Source organism: Cicer arietinum, chromosome 7 (assembly GCF_000331145.2).
Source record: "Cicer arietinum cultivar CDC Frontier isolate Library 1 chromosome 7, Cicar.CDCFrontier_v2.0, whole genome shotgun sequence".
NCBI lineage: Eukaryota > Viridiplantae > Streptophyta > Magnoliopsida > Fabales > Fabaceae > Cicer > Cicer arietinum.
The window spans coordinates 60,193,620-60,218,759 of NC_021166.2; the positions used below are offsets into that span (position 1 = coordinate 60,193,620).

The 25,140-nt window shown below is 26.5% G+C and overlaps 3 protein-coding genes across 3 annotated transcripts in view; 1 reads left to right on the forward strand and 2 right to left on the reverse strand.

Moving 5' to 3' along the window:
- Positions 1-261, reverse strand: part of LOC101505932 (gamma-tubulin complex component 2) — a 9,360-nt gene extending 9,099 nt beyond the window's left edge. Inside the window, exon 1 of the mRNA XM_012718578.3 lies at positions 122-261. The gene's annotated coding sequence lies outside the window, so the exon portion shown is untranslated. The remainder of the gene's footprint in view (positions 1-121) is intronic.
- Positions 262-18,073: 17,812 nt separating this feature from the next.
- LOC101505607 (serine carboxypeptidase-like 20) lies at positions 18,074-23,689 on the forward strand. Its single transcript, XM_004510152.4, has 14 exons — positions 18,074-18,456; positions 18,624-18,769; positions 19,529-19,605; positions 19,753-19,875; positions 19,992-20,094; positions 20,365-20,402; positions 20,473-20,574; positions 20,989-21,069; positions 21,156-21,398; positions 21,984-22,049; positions 22,121-22,242; positions 22,345-22,458; positions 22,949-22,994; positions 23,341-23,689. The coding sequence occupies exons 1-14, from the start codon at positions 18,314-18,316 to the stop codon at positions 23,422-23,424; spliced, it is 1,488 nt and encodes a 495-aa protein (XP_004510209.1). The 5' UTR covers positions 18,074-18,313; the 3' UTR covers positions 23,425-23,689.
- A 228-nt stretch (positions 23,690-23,917) lies between these two features.
- The window catches only part of LOC101505280 (linoleate 9S-lipoxygenase-like), a 7,610-nt gene continuing 6,387 nt past the window's right edge, over positions 23,918-25,140 (reverse strand). Inside the window, exons 9-10 of the mRNA XM_073363836.1 lie at positions 25,126-25,140; positions 23,918-24,958 (exon numbers count right to left, since the gene is read on the reverse strand). The exon at positions 25,126-25,140 is cut by the window's right edge and continues 3 nt beyond it. Coding sequence (XP_073219937.1) covers positions 24,193-24,958; positions 25,126-25,140 — 781 coding nt within the window. The 3' untranslated portion in view covers positions 23,918-24,192. The remainder of the gene's footprint in view (positions 24,959-25,125) is intronic.

The following is a 25,140-nucleotide window of genomic DNA, read 5'->3' on the forward strand; positions in this document are numbered from 1 at the left end:
ATCGGAAGAAATAGCCAGAATTAAGAGAAGAGGAAGAAGAGAATCTGTTATTAGTTTTTTAAAATTAATATGAAGAGGGAGTGATGAATGATAATGTAGCAAATTACAAAATTGTCCCTACCTAATTGTCCGTTGAAATTGTACTAGTCGGACATTCAAAGTATTTCATTTTTCAACTGCTTCTCCTAGATCTATCATGAGTGGTGGTGCTCTAATTAATGGATGAAGGTGATGGTGTCATGATTAATGTTGTAGGTCTTTTGATGGGTGGTGGTGCATTCATAAATGGTGGTGTAGATCTCCTAATGTGTAGAGACCTTATATCAAATTCATCAGAGTGTATAACTAGTCCTCTAAGTTTATATGTTTGAACCTTCAAAAATTATAATCTGTATACACAAATCAATCTTTGAAATTGCTCACTTACTAGTAATTTGACATCTACAATCATATTAAAAATTGCAATACAGTCGTTGAGTTATCATTCTTTTTTTCTAGTTCCTTGTGCATCTCCTTGGAAAGGTATCTCTTAGACAACACTTGATCTTCGTGATTGAGTCTAGATTGTGAAAGTGGTATTTATTTGCTTTGTCCCTCTTGTGTCTCAGTTTGGGGGGAAAATTAGAGAAATTGGAGAAATTAGAGAACAAGTTTCCAAAATTCTATTTAGTTGCATCAACGCTAACAACAACTTTTTTTCACAATGACATTTGAACATTTGAGAATCATCCGTTTAAGCTTTCATCCATGGGAGAAGAAGAATAAGTGGTTTTTTATTCTTTCATTTTATAGAATTTGAACACCATGAAAGAGGAAGAATAATGAATTATGTAAATGAAGATTCTTGGAATAAGAAGATATGAAATCATGAAAGAATAACAATAATAAATTACATAGATAGAGATGTTATCGTTACAATGATGATAAAGTTTCAATTTCAAAATATGGAAAAATAGTCCATCTCTTACGTGACAGTAACTTGGCTAACAGTTGAGCTCTCCACATAAGCAGATAATGTTCACGTCAACCTCATTAACGGAACAAACTAACTGATAGACTATATTGTTTGACGACTTTCAATTTTAGGATATTATTCGTTTATTTTCAAACTTTTAGGAGTAATCGTCTAATCTCTACATTTTCACATGTCAATTTGGTGATTTACTCAATGATAATCTTTGATTTACTACTATTTTTTTTAGTAATGTTATTGAAAAATAATTTGACACAAATACAATAACATCATATTTGTTTTACAGATAACTTGGAGTACAAATACAAAACGTGGTATTCTTTGTTTTACAGAGTATTGTATTTGTATCATATTTTGTGTTCCAATAACATCACTTTTTTTAAAAAAAAAATACACTTGACTTATAATTTATAATTTGATCAACAAAAATTGATCTATTTGATCCATAACATGAATACATCAATTTTTGTTTTTGTTGATCAAATTATAACTCAAATGTCTATTATAAAAAAAAAATATGAGGGAATCATTTATTAAAAAAATTACAAAAACAACTACTATAATTATAAAATAAACTAAAATTTTCAACATAAATTTCAACTATCTTATTTGTGAATTTTATCGAGAGATATAATTGTGAATTTTATACAGAGATATAAAAATCAAACCAAATAATCATATGATACCAAAAATTTAACCAAAACAATTAAATTATATTGATATTTGTTTGAGTTTGAGTCCAAGTTGAACTTAACCAATAAATTCGACCTTTATTGATTTGAGATATAATTCCACGTAATTTTAAAATAGATCGCATAATACTCAAATCAAACCATTATCTTTTATTAACACTATGTCAATATTGATTTCTTAAACAGTGTGTTGTGTTTAAATGTATTTTAATAATATATATATATATATATATATATATATATATATATATATATATCTCTCTGTGTATATAAAAAAGTTGTATATTGATTTGAGATATAATTCCACGTAATTTTAAAATAGATCGCATAATACTCAAATCAAACCATTATCTTTTATTAACACTATGTCAATATTGATTTCTTAAACAGTGTGTTGTGTTTAAATGTATTTTAATAATATATATATATATATATATATATATATATATATATATATATATTTCTCTTTGTAGTTAAAAAAGTTGTATTAATAATATAAAAAATAAGATTTAATTTGCATACATCGATAATTTAAAGATATTTTATATTGTCAATTAATCATAACCGTTAGATTAATAAAATAGGTTGACATTTATTATAATTACTTTTAAAGTCACACTTGTGGATAGTTGTGATGTGTCTGACACTGAAAAACTTTTTATATTGACAAAACATAACAATTAAACTATAAATTTTTAGTATTTGAAAAAGAAAAAAAAAATTAAAAACTAATTTTTAATTATTAAAATTATCAACAAAAATTTGATTTGTTAGCTCTATCTTATAAGCGTTAAGAATTTGATCATCAACATATTTTTATAAATTTATAACTAAATTTTTTTATATTATATATTTTTATTTATCGATTAAAAATTTAAAAATTTGGTCAAGATTCAAACTCATGCATAAATATTAAATACATAACACTTATTTTTCCCTCTCCGCTATATTGAATTGAGCTTAATAGACGTACAAGTATAGACAATTTTACATTAATTACAAATAAATACACAATTGATCGGACAATTATCCTTATCTGATGAGATAATAAAATCAATAATTTATATAGTATATGAGTGGATCCTACGATTACTTGTTTGATGAGATAATAAAATTAATAGTTTATTTGGTGTAAGAGTGGATCCTACCACTTAAGTGACCATCTGCATTATTACGAGGTCTAAGGTATTGACTGCAAAGTACCATGGCGTGGCCCTCTTTTCAGAATTCCAATTACTATAACCAAGCCTATGGCTGTAATTAATAGACCTCCACAAGTTTTCATTTTCAGAGCTGTTATTTCAGCTTCTTTCTTCTGTAGGCACACTAAGGTCGGAATTTGGATCTAGATGTATAGATTCCAACCTTGATATTTGAGCTATTTGCCAGGGGCTTTATCTTTACGTTATGGTTATTAAATTATAACGCAATACATGATCACACAATCTCTAAACATTAAAAGGTAAAGAAAAAATCTTTATTAAATTAGGTTAATTGATTGATTTTTTTTTTTTTAAATTGCTTAGTTAAATTAAGGTTAATTGTATAAATTTTATAATATATATAATACCTTCATAAGTCAATATTTTTTATTCTCTGTCTATATATTTATACCCATTGACTTTATAAGTAATTCAGCGATGAGTAACTTCGCTTAATAATTTAATATAAACGATTTTATTGATTTAATTAATATATTAATGATCAATAATACAAAATTTTATATAAATATGAAATTTGTAGCTATGTAATATAGACATCAATATTTTCTTAAAATTTTTTTAAAATATTTAGTACATGTTAATTTGAAATTATTTATTGAAGTTTCAAATAATTTTAAAATTCAAAAAAAACGTAGTTTTAAAATTTAATAAAAAAAATTTAATTTGACGGTTGAAATATTAATAAAATTTATAATTGATATGTAGTTATTAAACTAAGTAATTAATTGCAAAATTATTTTTATGGTAAACGAATCACCAAGTATATAAAAAGAGACCTCTTCTATTCTTAAAAATGTACATGTGTCTCATCCTAGAAGCTTTTGCACCATAGACATCTTAGAGAAATTGTCATAAATACTCCCAAAAAAAATTATAAAAAAAACTGAAAGAATAATAGAGGAAAGTGATTTAGGGTCATTTATTGGTTCGAAATTAGTATTATACAGGGTTTCTCTTATTTTTTATTTATTTAAATAAATGAATTTACATAAATCTATTTTCTTTGTGTTTTTTTGTTAATTCCTTGATTAAGTGCGACATTTCATTTTTTCGTCTTGTAACATATTTATTTTATTCAAATTGATAAATTAAACTTGATTTAATATAGACAAATTCAATCATCTTTAACGTTCAACGTTGCAAACATGCAGTTTGGTGCATAAATCAAACTGCATTTGACCATATTAAAAGTTTGGTTCAGTTATTCAAAACCATTTTTAAATTAAGTTCAGTGCAGTTCTGAATCGGTTTAAAATTGGTTTATAAATATAAACTAGTTAAATATTTTGAACAAATATTTAGGTAAAATAAATTTCAAAATAGTTATTTCAAAAAAGAATTTTGAAATTATTTTGATAAAAAAATATCAAATTTTTTCGAGAAAAATAATTGAAATTTTTCGAGAAAATTTAATTCGATCCAAGAAAAATAGATATAAAAAATTTAGAAAAAAAACGTTTAAGATTTTTTTTCTCAAAAAAATTTCAAGAAAAAATATTTTTTTTTAAAAAGTTTCGGTATTTTCTATACTTTTTTTAGAAAAATAAATTTAAATTTTTTTGTAAGAAATAAAATATTAATTGAGGTTAAAAAAAATTTAAAATTATTAAACTTGTTTTTTAATTAAGTTTGGTTAATAAATTGTTTTAAATATGTGGTTTAATTCATGAACCATTTAAATGGTTTTTTGTGGTGCACTGCAATCCAATTTATCAATATGGTATTTAAATACATGATTTTTCTAAATACACATATGTTTCTCTATTCTCTTATATGCATCTCTATCTCTCTCACTCCCTCCAATCTCTATCTACTATCTATCTCACTTTCTATTATTTCATGTCTCTCTACCTCTCCTTTATATCCCAAACAAATCAATGAATTTAGTTTCTCAATTTCGTGATTTTTGGATCCTCTTAGAAAATAAACATATAAATAAATCATCAAAAAAATATGCAAGTAATACCTAATAAAAAGTGCAATTTTAATAATTAAAATAATTAGAAAAATAAACTTTGGTATCTATATACATATCAAGCTATGGTGATACCAATTTTACATGATGCTCTACACACATTACTTACATGATGTTCTACCCTTACCAATTTACATGATATATATATATATATATATATAGAAATTAAACTCAAATATACATTTTAATAAAAGAGTCATCGTTAATAAAATACACCCATATCACTAATCTTACAACTACAACACTTTATTTCTTATGCAAATTTTTAAAAATAGTTTAATTTATTTGTCATCTCTTGCAACAATTCTTTCACCACATTTTTTTCAACAAAAACGATGAATCACATGTTTAAACCCTCTAATAATGTAATTTACAATTAACAAAATTTTCATTTAACATGTCATAAACACGCTGCCACAGTTTCATTATCCATAATCACAACCTTAAACACGTTGACACAGTTTTATTATTAGTAATCAATGACGGTACTTGTTGCTTGGAATATTTTTTTTACTGTTAATAGTTTTTTTCATCCCACAAATACACTATCCCCTAGCGAGACACGGTAAAAGAAAATGGTAGGAAGGTAAAAAAAAATGTAGTTATTAGGACATATGAAAATTACAATCCCTGGATCACTCAATACTTGTCAATTATAAACAATGTTCACTAATATGGTATATTTTTAATTGTTTTCAATCAAAAAATAAAAAATGAATACTATTGTTAAAAATATGATTTGATGATTACACGCACTAATAATCAGTAATTAATTAATTGAAAAACAATACCCGCATTAATAATCAGTAATTAATTAATTGAAAAACAAAATAACTTAATAGTACAGTAGAAAACCATTTTCTCTCCGAACATGATGTAATGTATAAATTTGACAAAAGGCGAGTAATAGAAGAATTAATTTAGCCGTTAAAATTATTTTATTAAAAAAATCTTTTTTGATTAAAAATAAAAATATTTCGTATTTGATTTTTGAGTTGAACGAAAGAGAAATATGTCACAAATCTGTTAATAAAAAAAATATGTACTCTTTTGAAAAATTTGAAATTGTCAGGTTAATTTTTACTTCATGTTTTCAGCATCAATTCATTAAGTGTATTTTTTCTTTCACACACTCGTGTGAACCAGTTTTTTTTATTGCATGCTAAGTTAGGTTTTCATGAGATAAGTGTAACGCCCCGGATTTTAATTCAAGATATTACTTAAAAATATTTATTTTCTTTTAAAAATAACATTAATTTTTTTTAATTATAGTAGTCCATCATATGATCAATAAAATTTCTCTAGTAAATAGTTTGATTACATTTTAATAAATAATACAATGCAATTTATCGGATATCATTATTTTTGTAAAGACAATTTACTAATTGTACAAAATGTTCACTTAAAAATAGAATAATTCAAGTTTTTCCTAGTGGAAAGACCTCGCCTCCGCATTTCTATTTAAAATTGACGATGAAAAATAAATAAACTTAAAAATTGAACGGTTTTATCACTGCAAACATTATTATTATTTTATTAAAGTACCCCTTTTTCCCACGTGCGTGTGCCAAGTAAGCGTCATTCATACAACTCTTCGAGATCGTTAGTACCTAAATGTTGGTGTAAAGGGTCAGTTCATCCCACGACAAAATTAGACCAAATAATAAGTTAACAACCATAAAATATAAATATAAAATCTTTGTAATAAAAGATTTAGAGAAATTGATTTTTATAATTCGTAAGATGTATCAAAAATTATAAAATGCATCTAAAAAACAAGTTGTAACTCACCTTAGAACAAATAATTATATAAAAATAGCAATGACAATAAAATGTATGCAAATTATGCATGTCCTAAACATATATGATCCGGATATAGCCAGCCACTAAGGCGTCCACACAGAAGTCACTCATACCAATGGAGAAAATTTAACGAGCCACTAAGTCGTCCACAAAGATGCATATGGTATGTCATGACAATGATAATAATATTCGAAATGTACAAATCACTAGCCACTTAGGCAACCACAAAGAAAAATCATAACACAAATAACCAGTCACTTAGGCAACCACAAAGAAAAACTATTCAAACCACAGATCACCAGCTACTTAGGCAACCACAAAGACAAATTATTCCAGATTAATTTCTTTTAAATTACATAAAATATCAAATTTACGTTATCATGGATGTTTATGGTTAGAACTCAATAACTCCAACACATCAAATGTGAACAACTATCTCAAAAATCACTACGGGTCATTGATAAAGATTAAAACTCATATCACCAAGAATACAATAACAACATAAATTTCATTCCTTTTTCTATAAAATTTTCCGCATTCTAAAAATAAACTATTCATTAATGCATTCAATAATCAATTTTCTCATATTATTAAAATTAAAAAATATAAAATTCTCATCAATTTCATCAAGACACATATATTGTTTATAAAAGTCAAGTTTTAAAATTTAAATACTCAAGAGTCAAGAATTAAAATTAAATACATCATAATAAACATGTTAATAATTATATCATTATAAAAATTATAACTTTATAATTAAGTACTCTAAAACATGTATGGCATTGAACGTTTTCACAACAAACATATTGATCAAGGTATGATAATAAAAATATAACTCTAATTAATTTCATTAAAATAGAGATATTACTCAAAAGAAACAATCAAAGCATGATAGTTAATTTTTTTACGACGAAAATAAAATCGACATTTTTCTTTTAAGACATCCAGACATCATATCAATATCTTACGAATCGCTAATTTAATATATAGCCTAACTCTGCATGGGGAAAAAGCCCGCTTTCCTTCCACGTATCACTATATAGCCCTCGAAAATCTCACCAAGATGAATAAAAGTTTATAGCTTCGATCAGAATGTGAGGGAATGTAAGGATGGTTGTTTGAGTGGTTTAGAAAATATTTGAGATAAATGTAGTGTTGGTAATAGTGTGTGAGTGATTATGACTTATTTTCCTCTGCAAGTTAATTGTGTCCTAAGAAGGAGAGATGTATGTGACTAATAAATGAAGCATAGAGCTGATAAGAGAGAATGAATAGTTTAATTGCACACATGAATAAGAAATTAAATTGGAATAATGTCATTCAATGACCAACCGTTAAGAATTAATTGGCATTCATGTATTTATTCTTGCTAGTTACACATTATTGAATGGACACAGTATAAACCCAATGTTATAAAATATAGTTATAAAAATAGTACTGTGGGTGATTCAATTTTGACTTAGTCAAAATTTGTATCCGGATTATAAATATTTTGACTAAGACAAATATTTCTACGAGTTTTAATTAGTCAATAATAAAAATCCAAATAATAAATTATTTAATATGAAAATACTTTATCAAATAATTAAACATCCAAAGAATAATTATCTTACTATTGTCACACTAAATTAATAAAAGGATAAACAAAACTAACGATTTTAAATTAATTAATTAAAAAAAAGGGTGTTACAATAAGTTTCTTCTCTTTATTTTTTTGCTTCAAAATTTTGTTGTTTTTATATCTTTTATTTGAATTATTTTATTTTTACTTATTCATACGTAGATATAACCTTCTTTTCTTCTTGTGTATGTTTATTTATTGCTTTTTGAATGGATAAATAAGATACATTAATCAATTTTGAAATAGCTCTACGAGAATTAAACTAATAAATTTTAATGTGACCAATTTAAAATATTTCAATTGTTCGTAAGTTACACATCAAAGATTCTACCACCACTATCTTAATGACTATGGATAATCAAATTATAACAATATATTTATATGTTTATGGTAATTTTAAAAAAGAGATAAATTAATGTATTTAAAAAAAGCACTTTGTTTATGATAATTTTGTAGTTTAAAATACAAACAGATTAGAAATCATTTTTATAAAAAAATTATTTTTATGGTAGTGAACAAACGGAAATCAAAAAATCATTTTTAAATAAATCTCTAAAAAAATAATCTTTAAAATTTTTAAATTAAAAATTATTTTTATTTAAATTCAAATAAACGCACCTAACATCGTATTAGTACTAATTAATCATTGTTATTCTTAATTTTCACTTTCAATTAAGCAAGCTATTCACCAGTGCAACAAACAATAGTAGAAACACTAACCACCGTTTGCAACACTATATGATGAATGATTTCAAAATTAATTAAATTATTGTAGAAGCTTGCAATTACTTGAGTAAACTCAATTTTATGACTTCCTCCACACACAAATATTGACACTTCTAGTTCAGATGGATATGGAGCTTTTTTCTTTCAAAATTAATGCATTGATCGTTCGTGGGAGATGGAGACAAAACAATGATAGTGGCTATGTGGCACAAAGAGTCTCTAGTTGAGGGAGATGTAATTTCTATCAAAGAGTCTCTAGTGGCGTCGTGGCTCAAATACACTTTTTATCACATTTGAGTTGCAACATACAATAGAAAAAGTCTCTAGTTGAGGGAGATGTAATTTCTAAATTTTTTCATGGCGTCGTGGCACAAAGAAGAAGACTCAACGTGATTTTGAGTATTGAAGAGGTTAATAGTATTTGATGGTTTTTTATTTTATTTTATATTTGTGGAATTAGAATTATATTAATTAATATATTTTGTACGTGGAAACATATAAGAAATATTGTATGTGGGAAAAAATGTTTAATCCTAAATTTTATTTATTGTTATATATATAGAGCTAAATTGTAATATAAAAAACATATCATATCTCTAAATTAAGGAACAAGTCCTAAACATATTTTAAACATAAATATAAACTATATATCTTAATGATATATTATTCTAAATCTAAATATAAATCTTTTAAAAATATTTAGGCATATTATTTTCAACACTTCTCTTTGACTTAATATAATTCTTGAATGAGAATGCATCTTCGCTTTTGTTGCATCTTTAAGTCTTCAATTTCTTCCTTGATTAAATATCTTGACACCTCTATCCTCATGTAATACCTCAAGATCAGTTATTGGTTGTTGATCATAAACCAAATTAATTGAATTTTGATTATCTTTGGTTTCTTCTTCTTCTTTGATTCATAAGTCCAAGTATGAGCCTTAACTCATGATACCATTGTTTTGTTGTTGTTGTTGTTGTATTTTTGTATTGTGGATGAGGAATTATGTAGCTATGTTTTGTATGTGAAAAGTATGAGATATATTGTATGTGGGAAAAAAAAACCTTAATCCTAAATTTTATTCATTTTGCTATATATAGAGCTAAATTATAATATAAAAAACATATCATATCTCTAAATTAAGGAACAAATCCTAAACATATTCTAAACATAAATATAAACTATATATGTTAATGACATATTATTATTAAAGATAATAATTTTGGGTTTCCGCATGGATACCGCGATGTAGTATACTTTTTTTATAGATAATAATTAAAGAAAATTAATAAAAAAATTAATCTTTTATTTATGCCATAGATAAAAGATTAATCTCTTATTTATACTATAGATAAAAGATAATTTATATACATGATAACTAATAAAATTAAAATCGATAATAAGTGAAAAATATTTGATAACAACATAACTGTATCTCATATTTTTACATATATCGATGAGAAATATGTCTCTCTTTTTCAATAAAATATATATTTATTTTACGTTTTTTTTAATATTTATTATTAATAAATATTTATCATGTATTTTTTTTATGTATTAGTAGTAAATTTTTGTTTTATTATTTTTTATATTTATTATTAACAATTATTTTCCCGTGTTTTTTCGTACAACGACGATAAATATTTGTCCCGTAATTTTTTATATTTATCATAATATTTGTTTAATATTTTTTATGCATCAAATATAAATATTTGTCTTGTATTTATTTTAGTATTTATTAATGACAAACATTTGTTTCATGTTTTTATTATGTGTTGGTGGTAAATATTTTTCCCATATTTTTTTTATACATTAGTTAGAAATATTTATTCTACATTTTTTTATATTCATGAATATCAAATATTTAATCTGTGTTTGTTATATATAGTAATAAATATTTATTCCTTAATTTTTTATATTTATCACGAATAAATATTTATCATATATGTTTTATATGTTAATTAACAATAAATATTTATCTCACATTTTTGTTTTATATTTACCATTTCATTTTGCCATGAACTGTAACCATTAAAGCATTAGAAGTAGAGAACTTAGAATTTGTACGAGGGATGGATTACAAATATAATTTTGGGGAAACATAAAGCCTAGTGGCAACCTCCTTCTTCTCTTTTGCTCAATTTCTCTTTTTTCTATACAGATGATTTCGGACCAAATTTTTGTTTTGAAATCGTCGTACTAAATAGTTTTTCTTATTTTTATTTATTAAAATAAGTAAATTTTAGATTTATTTAATTTGTTTTTTTCTTTGTTTTGATTGTTGTGGTATTATTTTAATTTCCGTATTGTTGCACTGTTCGTTTGATTTCAATTCATAGATTGACGCTAATCCAAACAAATTCAATTAATGATTTTGTTGTATCTTCATTCAAATGCATTGATATTTTAGACACATCAATTTATCATATTTGTAGTATTTGACACATTTGTAAATATTTTATTGTTTTATGCTATTAATATTGATGTTGTGAGTTTGTTCGTAAATTAATATTTTTTATTTATAGCAATTTTGAATTGCATTGTTGATCGATATGATTTATATCGATTTGAATGGGGCGAGTGAGTTCGTTTAGTAAAAAAAATAAGAATTAGAAAACTTAAATTCAAAACTGAAATTCAAAATCTATATAAAAAATATGGATCCAATTTTTTTAAAGTGAACAACTCGCTTTAAAGAGTAAAATAAGTGGTATCAACCGTTAACTAAAAATTCAAAAATAAATATTGTAGGTATATATAATCAATCATAAATATATTATAATAATAATATTTGATTTTCTTATTTTACAATATACTCACTTTAAATGATCTAAATTCAAAACTACAAACAAACAAAAAGCATGGTTTAAAAATGTTATTTTAATAACTTGCCAAGAATGAATTAATATTTTAGAAACTTTGAAAAATAAAAAATATGGAACAATGAAGATGAAGATACGAAATCTTGTTTTGATCGGTTGATGATAGAGAGAAGAAAGTTGTGTAGCTTTTTTTATCACTTCTGTAGCTGTTGTAGAGTGTAAAAAGTGGATGTCTTTAAAAGGTGGCTAAGTTTGTAAAATAATTAGATCAGTAGGTGTTTGACTAAATTTACATGTGCATTGAGAATAATATGGCAAAGTCATAAGTTTTTGAGTCAATGGCGGATCTTCACCAAATTTTTCGAGTGAGTAGAATTTTATAATTTCAATTAATAAATTAAATATAATATTATATTGTATATTTGTATTTTAAATTGTGAATATACAATTTAAGTGTATAAAAAATTGTAAATACAACAATAGAGAAGAAAAATGAGATTAAAGAATTGTTAAGTTTGGGAGTGATTAAATTATTGGTGTAGCGTCCGATTGAACTCTTTGATCATCGGAAGAACGCTTTTCAAGTGTCGATGTTGAAACTTTACAATTTTCATCTTTGTCGAAAATTTGATTATTGAAAAATTCATCAATTTTCTTATGTTTAAACATCGTATCACTTTTAAAAAATACACAAATTAATTATACAATATTAGTTTAGTAATATATAAAAAAACTAAATCACAAACACATTTAGATAAACCATTCACAATTCTTAAAGTCACAATTCATATTCACAAAGTAAAAGAGTTCACAAAATTTACAATCTCACATCAACACCACGCTAATCAGAAAAAATAGTTCACAATTTACAATCACATAGTCACAATTCACACATTAAAGTTCACAATTTCAATTCTCACACTAAAATTGTTCACAATGCACAAAGTCACAATTACAATTGACACACCACTACTAGTTCACAATCATAACCTAAAACAATTCACAATTAATAAATAGTTGAAGAGGAAAAGAGTAACTAAGCAAAAACCTAAAAATATAAGAAGCATAATGAAATAGTTTGAGATTGCGAAATGAGACGAAGAGGCAGAGAGATGGGTAGGTGACGACGCTTGTCGCAGAGAAGGGAAATCAGAGTGAGAAACGACGCCGCTGTAGAGAAGATGGTTGAGAGGGAGAGACGAGCATTGCATGGAAGACAAAATAAAGTTGAGAAAGAGAGACAGAGAGAGAGTCGCGTCGTGTGGAGGCTGATCAACAACCACAAATAAGAGGGAGAAACGAGATAGAGGCAAAAAGAGAAGAGAGGAAAAACAAGGGAGAGAATAATGCAATAGTGATCAAGGGTTTCTCTATACCTTGAAAGTTTGAAAAATATTTTAGTATTATCACTATTATTTTAATAACATATTATTATTATTTAAAAAGTATATAGAAGACACTGAAATTAGTTACTTGTTTGATTTAATAAAATTAAACATGAGAACAGTTTTATAACGATGTAGTTGTTTTTTTGGTACATTTAGAAAGTTGATAATGACGAGATGTCACTATAAACAAGATGCAAAATAGTAATTTATATATTTATATTTCTTTTATTTTTATATATATATATATATATATATTTCTTTTATTTATTTATATATTTTTTTATTACCGGTTAAATTATCAAATATATTGATTATTATATGACATGGATTAACATTCTTAAATTAATATTACTAGTCTTTATGATTTGTCATAATCATTTTGTAAAATGAAAAAGAACTGTCACGAACATGAGGAAAATTTGTAAAAAAAAAAAGTGGTGTGGCAAAAACTAAAAAATAATTTTGATCTATAAAATAAGAAAAAAGATTGATAGACACCCAATCATCTTAATGAGAATTTAAGTGAGTAAAAATAGGAAAGATGATGGATATAGTATGTCGATGATATAGTAAAAAGAGAAGAAAAAAAAAATATTTTAATAAATTTATAAATATCGTGAGTATACATGTAAAAAAAAATGAGATTTTAGTAAATGTATCATCTAACTACAAGTTATAACGCTACTTTTGCTTATCTTCGGAGTTCAGTTACTATAAATCCAAAAGTCACATCCTACACTAATAAAAAATATCAGTTAACATCATTCAATTTTTTTAGATAGTAAAACAAATAAAAAAGAATTTAATCATTAATTTTCTTCATTTTATTTTTTATAAAAATAAATTTCATAAGAACATTAATTCTTTAAAAAATAATAATATTAAATTTTAATAAACTAATTAAAAATTACTTTGATTCAAATCGATAAAAATTTGTATATTTTTTTTATAGAAATTATATTTTCTACCCACCATTTTCTTTATAGTTGTGTGCGTAAAGTAGTATATAAAAAACACAATTTAAAAAAAATTTAATTATCATACATCACAATCCTCCACAAAGTTAGTTTGGCTAAAAATTAAATAATTATATTAATCTAATAGTTCTATTTTGCACGGGTAAAAATTAAATAATTATATTAATTTAATAATTCTATTTTACTGCAAAACTGTTGTAAAGATTTTATAAAGTTGTTAAAAGATATAGTTATGTAACAACTCTTGTTTTTAAGTTAACCAATCACCAAAATATTGATGCATCACTTTTTTCTTATATTCTTATTCTATACATTTACCTCTAACATATATTTTGTATATAAGATTGTATTTTGTTTTGTTTTTAATTTTTCTTCTTTTCTAATTCGTATATTTGTTGATTTTATAACAGGGGTGTAAATAAGCAACATCGTAACGGTATAAAAAAAAAAACACTACGCAAATGATAAGTAAATAATTTTTAAAACTGAACTAAACATTATCAGATGTTTTGATTGGAAGACTTTATACTGATTCGGTCACACAAAAACGCCGATCGTCGTTTATTGTTAACCTTATCTTACCGTTCATAATTTAATCCAATTGATTAGATATTGTTGCACGTGTTAAATGATACATATAAACACATGATCAAATTTAACCAGTGACATCACTTAAATTTTTTCTACGTTATAACTAGTGATATTAAAATAATAGGATATTTATTAAAAATTTTATTTTTTATTTTTTTTATATTAAACATTGATGTTAAAGTGCTGTCATCTTTATTTAAAATAATTGATTTAATTATTGAATGATGTGATAAATTTATTAGTTTAAAGTTTTATATTTGAAAAATTCATTTTCAATGCTACTATTAAAAAAGGTTTTAAATGATAAAATGTATTAAAAAAAAGTGATAAACAAAAAAGAAAACTAAAAAAAAGTTTTCTAAAAAATTAATTAAATAGTGAAATTTCTTTTAAATGTTATCTAAATATTGAATTAGGTTGTATTATAGGAGTAAAATAGTTTTTACAAATATAATTATAGTTATTGAGTTATAACTGTCGAGACGTATAATTGAATTTAATATGAAAAAGTGACGTTATATATATTCTTTTTAAATGAATTAACCAAAGCAAACAACATGCATCAAGTAGATTGTTATGTGTAGAATGCATCATATAGATTGTTATGTACATGATGCATCATATAAATTAGTATATATAGAGTGCATCATGTACGTGCATGAACTAAAATTTATTTTATAAATTATTTTAATTATTAAAATTATATATATTTTAATTTGGGACCTCAAAGTATATTTCGTCACCCTTTTAATATCAAAATCAACAAAAACTTTAAATGAGTCCTCAAATCATCAAAACTACTATTAGTTTAGACTTGACATTAGTTTATCCGTTAATTTTGCAACAAAAGTCTAATTTTTTGTTCAATTTAGACAAATATTGTAGTATGTCTATTGATTAAAAGTTATTTTCAAATGGAGACCTCTCAGTATCTTGACAATTTGACTGACTAGTTTTTTGCTACAAAAGTTTTTATTTGATTTGTGGAGTATGAGGTAGTATTTACAAAAGTTTTTATTTGATTTGTGGAGTACGAGGTAGTATTTAAAGATATTGTTACATCTATGAATTTATTGGAACGTGTCAATATTCTTTTTTTAATTATGATTTCAATCTCTTGTGGCATCATCCAGTAGAATGCTTTGATGCCAATATGTAATTTATTCTTGGCTCTTCTCCCCATGTTTTTTATTTATGAGTTGCAATATGTTTATGTTTTTAATGGTAACACTTTATGTAACCTTTTTTGAATGTGTTATTTTTGATACATTATATGCTTTGAATAACCTTTATATAATTATATATAATTTTAGTCTTTCAAAAAAAATTATCAGTTTTTAAAAAATACTAGTATAATACATGGACTTTCATGGGCACTACATCGTCACTATACTTCTTCTTAAATACTAATTAAAGAAAATTAATCTTTTATTTATGCTATAGATAAAATATTTAATTTATATAAATAATAATAACCAACAAAATTGAAATTGATAATAAGTGAAAAATATTTGATAACGACATATATCAACAGAAATATGTTTTTTTTAATGAAAAATATTTATTTTATATTTTTTTAATATTTGTTATTGATAAATATTTATCCCTTTTTTTTGTATGTATTAGTAATAAATATTTATTTTGTGATTTTTTATTGATAATTATTTATCTTGTGTTTTTTATGTGACGAGACAAATATTTATTCCGTGATTTTTTTATATTTATTATTGACAAATATTTGTCTCATATTTTTTTATGTATCAATTATAAATATTTTTTTAATATTTTTAATATTTATTAGTGACAAGTATTTGTTATGTGTTGGTGGTAAATATTTTTTCTTGCATTTTTTTATACATTAGTTAGAAATATATATCCCACATTTTTTTATATTTGCAAATATCAAATTATTAATTCGTACTTATTATATATAATGACAAATATTTGTCCTATAATTTTGTATATTATATTTTTCTATACAATAATTATAAATATTATTTTACATTTTTTTATATTTACCATTTCATTTTGCCACGAAGTGTAACCAATAAAGCATTGGAAACAGAGAAATTAGCATGTGTGTGAGGGTGGATTACAAACATAATTTTGGAGAAACACAAAATATAGTGGGAGCCTCCTTATTCTGTTTTACTCAATTTCTATTTTCTATCAGTATGATTTAAAGTGGATTTTTTTTTTCAAAATATTCCTCTAAATTTATTTTATTTTTTTGTTTTTATTTTGATTTTTTACCTTATCACGATGTTTTGATTTTCTGTTTTATTGTAGCGTTCGTTTAATTTTAAATTTATAAATTAACTTTGATTCAATACAAATTTAATTATAATCGCAAATTTTTCCTTTTTATTTTTAAAAATATTAAGTGTTTTTAGCTATGTCCTCTATCAATTTAAATGAATAAATTTTATTTTAATTTTTACAACAAAAACTAAGAAATTAAAATAATGTTGGGATCAATCTTTTGACTTTCTCTCTTATCTATTTTTATTTTATGCTTACCAAACAAGATAAGTAAATCAATTGTCCCCTCATTCATCTTCCAGATGCAGCGTAAGGTAAGGAGAGAACAAATAGAGGAAAAACAAAAAAAAGTGTTTTTTTCTCTTTCTTCTTTTGTTTGATTGGACAGTGGAAAAAATAAAAATTGTTGAACACATGTTTAGTAAAAAGAAAAAAGAAGTCATAATCATGTGGAAAACTTGTCAACAAGAAGATGGTGCGGCAAAAAAGTAGAAAAGAATTTTTGTGATCTATAAAATAATTGTGATCGATCCATAACGCCACTAGTTATCTTTGGAGTTCAGTTATCATAAATCCAAAACAGTCAACATCATCATACAATAATTAAAAATATGAGTTAATATCATTCAATTTTTTTTATAGAGTAAAAAAATAAAAATAATTATATCTTTTAACTATTAATTTTCTTCATATAAGTCTTTATAGAAATAAAGTTCATAAGAACATTAATTAGTTATTTAAAAATAATAATATTGAATTAATTTTTAATTCAATTCAATTCCATAAAAGTTAGCATATTTTTTCCTTATATTCTTTTTAGGATCAAAATTATGACTTGTTTTCATAATTTTCCTTATACTTTGTGTATAAAGTAAAGTATCTATAAAACATAATATTATAAAAGTTTAAGGAGATAATTTTAATAAAAATTAAATATATTTAAAATCGACCTTCGAACTTAGAAAATACAATAAAATGAACTATATCCAATTTTTTTGGGTAAATGAATGGACAATTTTCTAAAAACTAGTTGAAGATATAGTAACCTCTTTATATTCATTTTGTCTCTATATTCTGCAGCAGCAACTCTTGCCTTTTAAGTTAACCAACCTATAATCACAATCTTTGGACCCATCACTTTTTTCTTATCTTTTTATTCTATAAATTTACCTTCAAACTGTATTTTTCATCATAAGATTGTTTTTTTAATTTTTAATTTTAATTTTTTTTTAGTTGCTGTTTTAAATCCAACAAAGAAGGATGAACAAAGTAGGTAGCACTATTTGTTTGATCTTACTTCACATTTACCTGAGCATCTTGGTGACAAATTCAGCACCTGAAACTGCCATTGTAACACAAATTCCTGGTTTTAATGGAACAATACCTTCCAAACACTATGCTGGGTAGGTAGTTTCTTAAAAATTCATACTCTTTTTGTCTCATAACAATGTGTGTTTTTTTTTTTTTTTTAATTCTTTCTTTCTTTGGACTTAATTGAAGAAATGTTTTATGTTATGTCTAATTAATTGATTCTTTGTGTGGACCCTTTTTTTTGGGATATTTATTGAAGGTATGTAACTGTTGATGAAAGTCATGGAAGGAATTTGTATTACTATTTTGTTGAGTCAGAAGGTAAACCTTCTGAGGATCCAGTGGTTCTTTGGCTTAATGGTGGACCTGGATGCTCTAGTTTTGATGGCTTTATATATGAACATGGTAATTATGCTTGTTTGATTTGTTCAATGCCCTATTCTTTTTTATACCAATTAGTGTGTTAACCCTTGCGATGCACATGCACGGTGTAGAATAATTTTTTTTGGATAGGTAATCGTCATAGTTAAGTTCTTTGGCACCTCTTAGTATCTTGAATATGCTATGATACTAAACTCTACTTGTGTGCTTAGGTCGCAACTTAAAAGTTTTTCGCCTCTCTCTAAGATTGTGTTTTGGGGGTAGGAAATAATATTTGGACATTGAATAGATAATGAACCTGGGATATCCCTCTTCTCTACATTCAATGTTTGTGAATTTTGTAGCTAGGCTCTTTTGAAGAAAATAAAATAAGATTGAAGTAAATATTTTCTTATAAAATAATGAAGTAAATATAATATGCACTAAATGGGAAAAGAATGATCACACTGTTTAGACGTTTAATCAAATACATAATATGCTTCATATTAAATCTAGTCACTAGAAAATTATGTTTAACCTAACCTCAAACAACAGTGAACATGATGCTCTAGAAATTTCCATTTTGAATTAAGAGATACATATGATGTTTGTACAAAAGCAAGGATTTACAATATTAAGCTTTGATAGTCTATCATTTTAACATTATTAAATTACAGATTAGTCAGTATAAATGAATTTTTTTTTTTACACTCTTTTGTTGTCTTGAATTTTCCTTAATTCTTCTGGCATTGTAAACTGTAATTTCAAATTATAAATCATGCGGCAATTGAGTATGCCTTTCAGGTCCTTTCAATTTTGAAGCAGCAAAGACAAAGGAAAGCCTACCAACTCTGCATCTCAATCCATACAGCTGGACTAAGGTATGATTGTTTTTAAACTTTGTTGAATTTTGAAAGGAAATGTTGATTTCTTCTTATAGTTATGTTTTGTGTTATCTGTATAATTCATCAATTACTAGTTTTTTTTCTTGAGACTGAATGATATATGATTCTGATTTTGAATTATAGGTTTCCAGTATTATATATTTGGACTCTCCTGCTGGTGTTGGGTTTTCATACTCTGAAAATGAAACTGATTACCAAACTGGAGACATAAAGACTGCGTCTGATACACACGCCTTTCTCCTTAAGGTAGTTAAGAAAACAACTGGGAAATTTTGGTGTATTATTTGAACCAACAAATCTTTATTCTCATCAATTTTCTTACATAACTACCTGTTCTTTTTTCTTTTCTTGTGACAAACCAGTGGTTTGAACTATATCCCGAGTTCCTTGCCAATCCTTTCTTCATTGCTGGAGAGTCATATGCAGGAGTTTATGTGCCTACTCTTGCCTATGAAGTATTGAAAGGTACAAAGTTATGTCCTTAAATTGTTGAATAAGTAACCTAGTGGTTGAGCTCAAGTGATTAATAAGTTTCAGTTAAGACCGAATCGATCGAGAATACCTGAGTTTGAACCCTAGATGGAACAATCCTTGACCAAGCTTTACTTACCTCCTGACCGAACTCAGGATTACCAAAGTTCCTTTCCCTAAGAACCAGAGATTTAATACCCAAAAAATGTATTGAATAAATGTGTTTGAATCACTAGTAAGCTTCACTTTCTTGATTTTTTACAGGAATTGATGCTGGTGTGAAGCCCAATCTGAATTTTAAGGTATTTATTTTTCAGTGATCAATTTATCTTTTCAAGTCTAAAACTGCAATCTGAAAGTCATTGTGTGCAGGGTTACATAGTTGGAAATGGCGTTACAGATGAACAAATTGATGGCAATGCTCTTGTTCCATTTGTACACGGGATGGGTCTTATCTCAGATGAATTGTTTGAGGTGAAAAATAGATCCCTCAGTCAAACTTAATAAGCAATTAAATTTATTGCAAACTAGTTTACTCTTATCCATCTTATACCACCAATTGAAGCATACCCTGAATGTAATTAATTGACATATCCTATGGCTGATTTTATTATGGACTCAGACTTGAATTGAAATACCTTATTTTTTCGTTCTAACATTATTTATGTTACAATGAGTCCCCCTCTCAATCTAGATGGATCATAGAATCATTACTGTTATTTGGGATGAATTTTCCATAAAAAATATGGCAATGTGGATTATCTTCATAGATGTAAAATCAAGTTGCATTAAACAAGTTGGAATTTTATGTTTTGTTTGAAACCTTGATATGTTGTCTACATAACTTTGTACATATGTTTCTCTAAATCGTGGTGCATTCTGCTGCAGGAGGTTAACCGCGAGTGTAACGGGAATTTCTACAATTCACTCAGTGATAATTGTACAAGCAAGCTTACAAAAGTTGATGAGGTGGTTTATTTATTTTACAGTACTGGGATTAAATAAGCTATAAGTGAATTTGGCACTCATTAATTGATTAGTTCTTGCTATTTTAGGACATAGATGGGTTGAACGTATATAACATACTAGAACCATGCTATCATGGCACAGAGGCTGAGAAGATTACCACATCCTATATTAGGTTGCCATCTAGCTTCCGGAAGTTGGGGGAGACAGAGAAACCTCATCCTGTCAGGAAAAGAATGTTTGGTCGTGCTTGGCCCCTACGTGCACCTGTCAGAGATGGAATTGTACCAACTTGGCCGCAACTTATCAATAGCAACAATGTTCCATGCACAGTAGGTTGCTTTAATACCATCTAAGTGTATATATTTTCTATTTAACATCTACTTCTTAGCTACTATTTTATTTTAATTGCTTGATTATTGCCATAATATCTACTGTACACTTATATAAACCTTAGAAATGCTAATTCTTTATTGCTAGACACAAGAAATAACTACTAACGGTCTGTTTGTATTGGCTTATTTGGACTTACCTATTGGTATAAGCACTAGTGACGTTGTTTAGAAGAACTTACAGAAATAGCATATGATATGTCTATAAGTTATATTATAACTTATATACAAACAGTTTAACTTTAATAGTCATTATTGATAAGGGTTTTAAGTTCTATTTCATGGCTGTCTAACATCGAATCTAAGTTATTGTACAACAACATTTTAGTTTGATTCTTCCCACTTGTGACAATATTTCACAATTCAAGGGAATCCTATTTTCTCTTCACCCTGTCTTCTTGTATCATATATGCTTTGATAAAATTCTGTTGAGGTTCTACACACAATCATAATCACTTCAAAGTTGATGTTGTTGTCTTACTTTTTCATTGTTTGACAAGTAACAAGATCTAACAATATCTTTAGGACGGCTCTGTTGCAAACGCATGGTTGAATAATGAAGTAGTCAGAAAAGCAATTCACACAGCAGAGGTGAGGTTTCATTTAAGATAGGTCTACTTTGGATGTCAAAGCATTAAACTATGATCTTTCTGATGAAACAGAAAAGTGTGGTCAGTAGTTGGGATTTATGCACAGACAAAATTTCCTTCAATCATGATGCTGGAAGCATGATAAAATACCACAAGAACCTAACTTCCAGAGGATACCGAGCTCTTATATTCAGGTGAGTTTTCCTTTTACTTAACTATTTTAACGGGAAATGCGTCCTTTTCCTTGATAATTGCTTTAGGCAAGGCATCCTTTTAAAGTTTCATGTTTCTTGCAGCGGTGATCATGACATGTGTGTTCCATTTACGGGGAGTCAAGCATGGACGAGATCAATTGGATACAAGATTGTTGATGAATGGAGGCCTTGGCTATCCAATGGTCAAGTTGTTGGGTACTTACCACCATTGTCCTCTTACCTTATCCTACTTAATAAATTTTCAAATATTCTGATTAGTTAAATGAAAGGGTTTGTATGATTTTCTTGAGTTGTTTCGCAAATGGTTTCTAAATCTAGATAAAATTATCTTCTTTGATGATCGACTCCATCCATTATGAAGCATACTTAAAACACATTTTCTGCTATGGGATCTACGAATACATGCATTCTTTTCTGGTATTGGTCTACCTTAGCACTAGAAGTTTAGGCATCAAGATTGCAATGTTATCAAAGACAGATGTGTGTACAAATGTAGGTTGCAATATGCCTCAAACTTTTTCCTGTATCCAATTGAAGAACAAATGAAGTTTGTTTTCACTCTCTTTTGGTCACTAGAAGTTTAGGGATCAAAATTGAAATATCCCTCAAACTTTTTCTACAATGTATATTGTATAAAAGACCAATCTTGATTAGAAATTGAGTTAATTATTCTTATTTGCTGTAGGTATACTCAAGGATATGACAACAATCTTACTTTTCTGACCATCAAGGTATGTGTGTGTGTGGATTAGGATTATGGTTTAAATATAGAAGACTAAGTTATGAATATGAATTACAAATATGAATTTGGTGAAAATATTTTAAGTTTTGGTTGAAGTATGAATTTGAAACAACATGGACAATTCATTGCGACAAGATTTATTAGTGAGATAGAAGAAATGCTATTGTTGTTGTTATGATTTACAATGAGGTTGGTATGAATCTAAGACAGTTCCAAATACTAAAAAATATAACCCAAATATTATAAGATACTTTCAATTTATTTTAACATAAATATTGCAAATCACCTTGGACAAGTTGTTTTGGTCTTGATAATATTTGATTGTATTGGTACAGGGAGCTGGGCATACTGTTCCAGAATATAAACCACAAGAGGCATTGGATTTTTATAAACGTTTTCTTGCTGGATTGCCAATATGAGAGAGAGTAATGCTGCTATAGATTTTCCATGAACTATATTGATGATCTATGGGTATATGGAGGCAAGATGTTATATCTGTATTCTATGTTTACCTCTAATTTATTACTAGATTTACGTACTTTTCAATTTTTCTTGCTTGAAGTGAGGCTATGGCAATTAGATTAATATACTTTTCATGCATTGGAAGCCTGAGCCTAAGCAAATTTCATATTGTAATTTTTATAATAGCTTTTTTTAATGGATAAAATGCTTAAATTGTCTTCATATTTCTTATATTATATAGTACTTAACCAAAACAAAAAATTCAGGCCAGTATAAATACTAAGCATAAACCCCAACAATGGCACACAGATTCAAAGCTAATCCTAAATAAAAAATAATTGACATAGTAAAAAAGTTTTACAAAGATGTTGAATTAGATTTTACTATTTAGATATATCATACTATTATTTTTAAAATATCTAAATGGTCAAATCTAATTAGATGTGTGCGTAAAACTATTTTATATTGTCAGTGCATACACACTAAATTATATTCCATTGTGAGCATACAAAATGTAGAAAAAAGGATCAAAGGTATTTTTCCTATAGATAGCTTGCGGTATGTCTTTGGTTCTACGGTTTAGACATGGCGATGGCTCTCAAACAATGAAAGTGCATACTCACTCATAATTTATAGGTGAATTCATAAGAAAAAAATAAGGGACCACAAACAAATTATATTATGATTTAGATGAATAAATTATATACAATTAACTTGGTATGTTATTAGGAACTCGTCATCCCATGATTCCATCTTCTTGATCCAGAACTAGGCATCTTAGGATACAAAATATTGTGATCAATTTTTGCAAGCCCGCGCCTATTCTTAAGTTTAGGCTCTTTATTTCTTTGCAAGATCCGCGTTTGAATCTCCTTCAACTCTTCTTTGAACTCGGCAAATCTATTTTGAACAATTTCATTGTCTATCCAACCATGTGATGGTTGACATCTCAACAAGTACACTTCATCGTAAGTGTTTTTCGAGAGCAAATCTACCAATGCCAAACCAAGACTCATCTCAAACGTATCAGGTAACATCTTCCTATAGAATTTATCAGGGTCCTTGAGGAACTCACCAAACTCAACCGTTCCTTCAAGGGGAATGAACTTCCTGCATAGTGTGGGACAATTTGGACGGTAATTATCATTGTGTGCATGTTTCTCGTGGTTTATAATTGCATGGCGTGCAGAAGCAATCCATATGAGAGTTGTTAATGCTTCTACAAGGTCTGAGAGTGTTGTCAATTGGTACCAGCATGTCTCATTGTGTTTGTCGTTGTGGCCAATAGTTCGAATCTCTGACCACCATGCTTGGAGTTCAAGATCAGCTATGATGGCTTCACTGTCGTCGTAGAAGAATGAGCAGAAGTCCTTGACCCATGATTTGATGGCAACCCATATCTCAAGTCCATCAATGGCATAGGGATAGTCTAACATGAGAAGTTGAACCCCAGTTAGGTTGTTCTCGTCTAGGTCTTCTACAGCCATGCCCCTGCAAAATAAATAGTTGTTGGATTAAAAATACTTGAACCCCTACACTTCTAAAAAACCACACGTGTCTAGAAGTATACTTTCAGATGGAAAAAATAGTGTTTTTGTCTGAAAGTATAAAGGTAAATATTGTAAATAAAGGTAGCTAGTTAATAGTTTTTGATATACCTTTTCATTAGATCA

Bases quoted from the DNA above. Each gene is read 5' to 3' on its own strand.
- LOC101505607 (XM_004510152.4), top strand. From the start codon at position 18,314: ATGAACAAAGTAGGTAGCACTATTTGTTTGATCTTACTTCACATTTAC. The intron at 18,770-19,528 runs GTAATTATGCTT...TATGCCTTTCAG, and splicing joins TGGCTTTATATATGAACATG to GTCCTTTCAATTTTGAAGCA. The intron at 19,876-19,991 runs GTAGTTAAGAAA...GTGACAAACCAG, and splicing joins CACACGCCTTTCTCCTTAAG to TGGTTTGAACTATATCCCGA.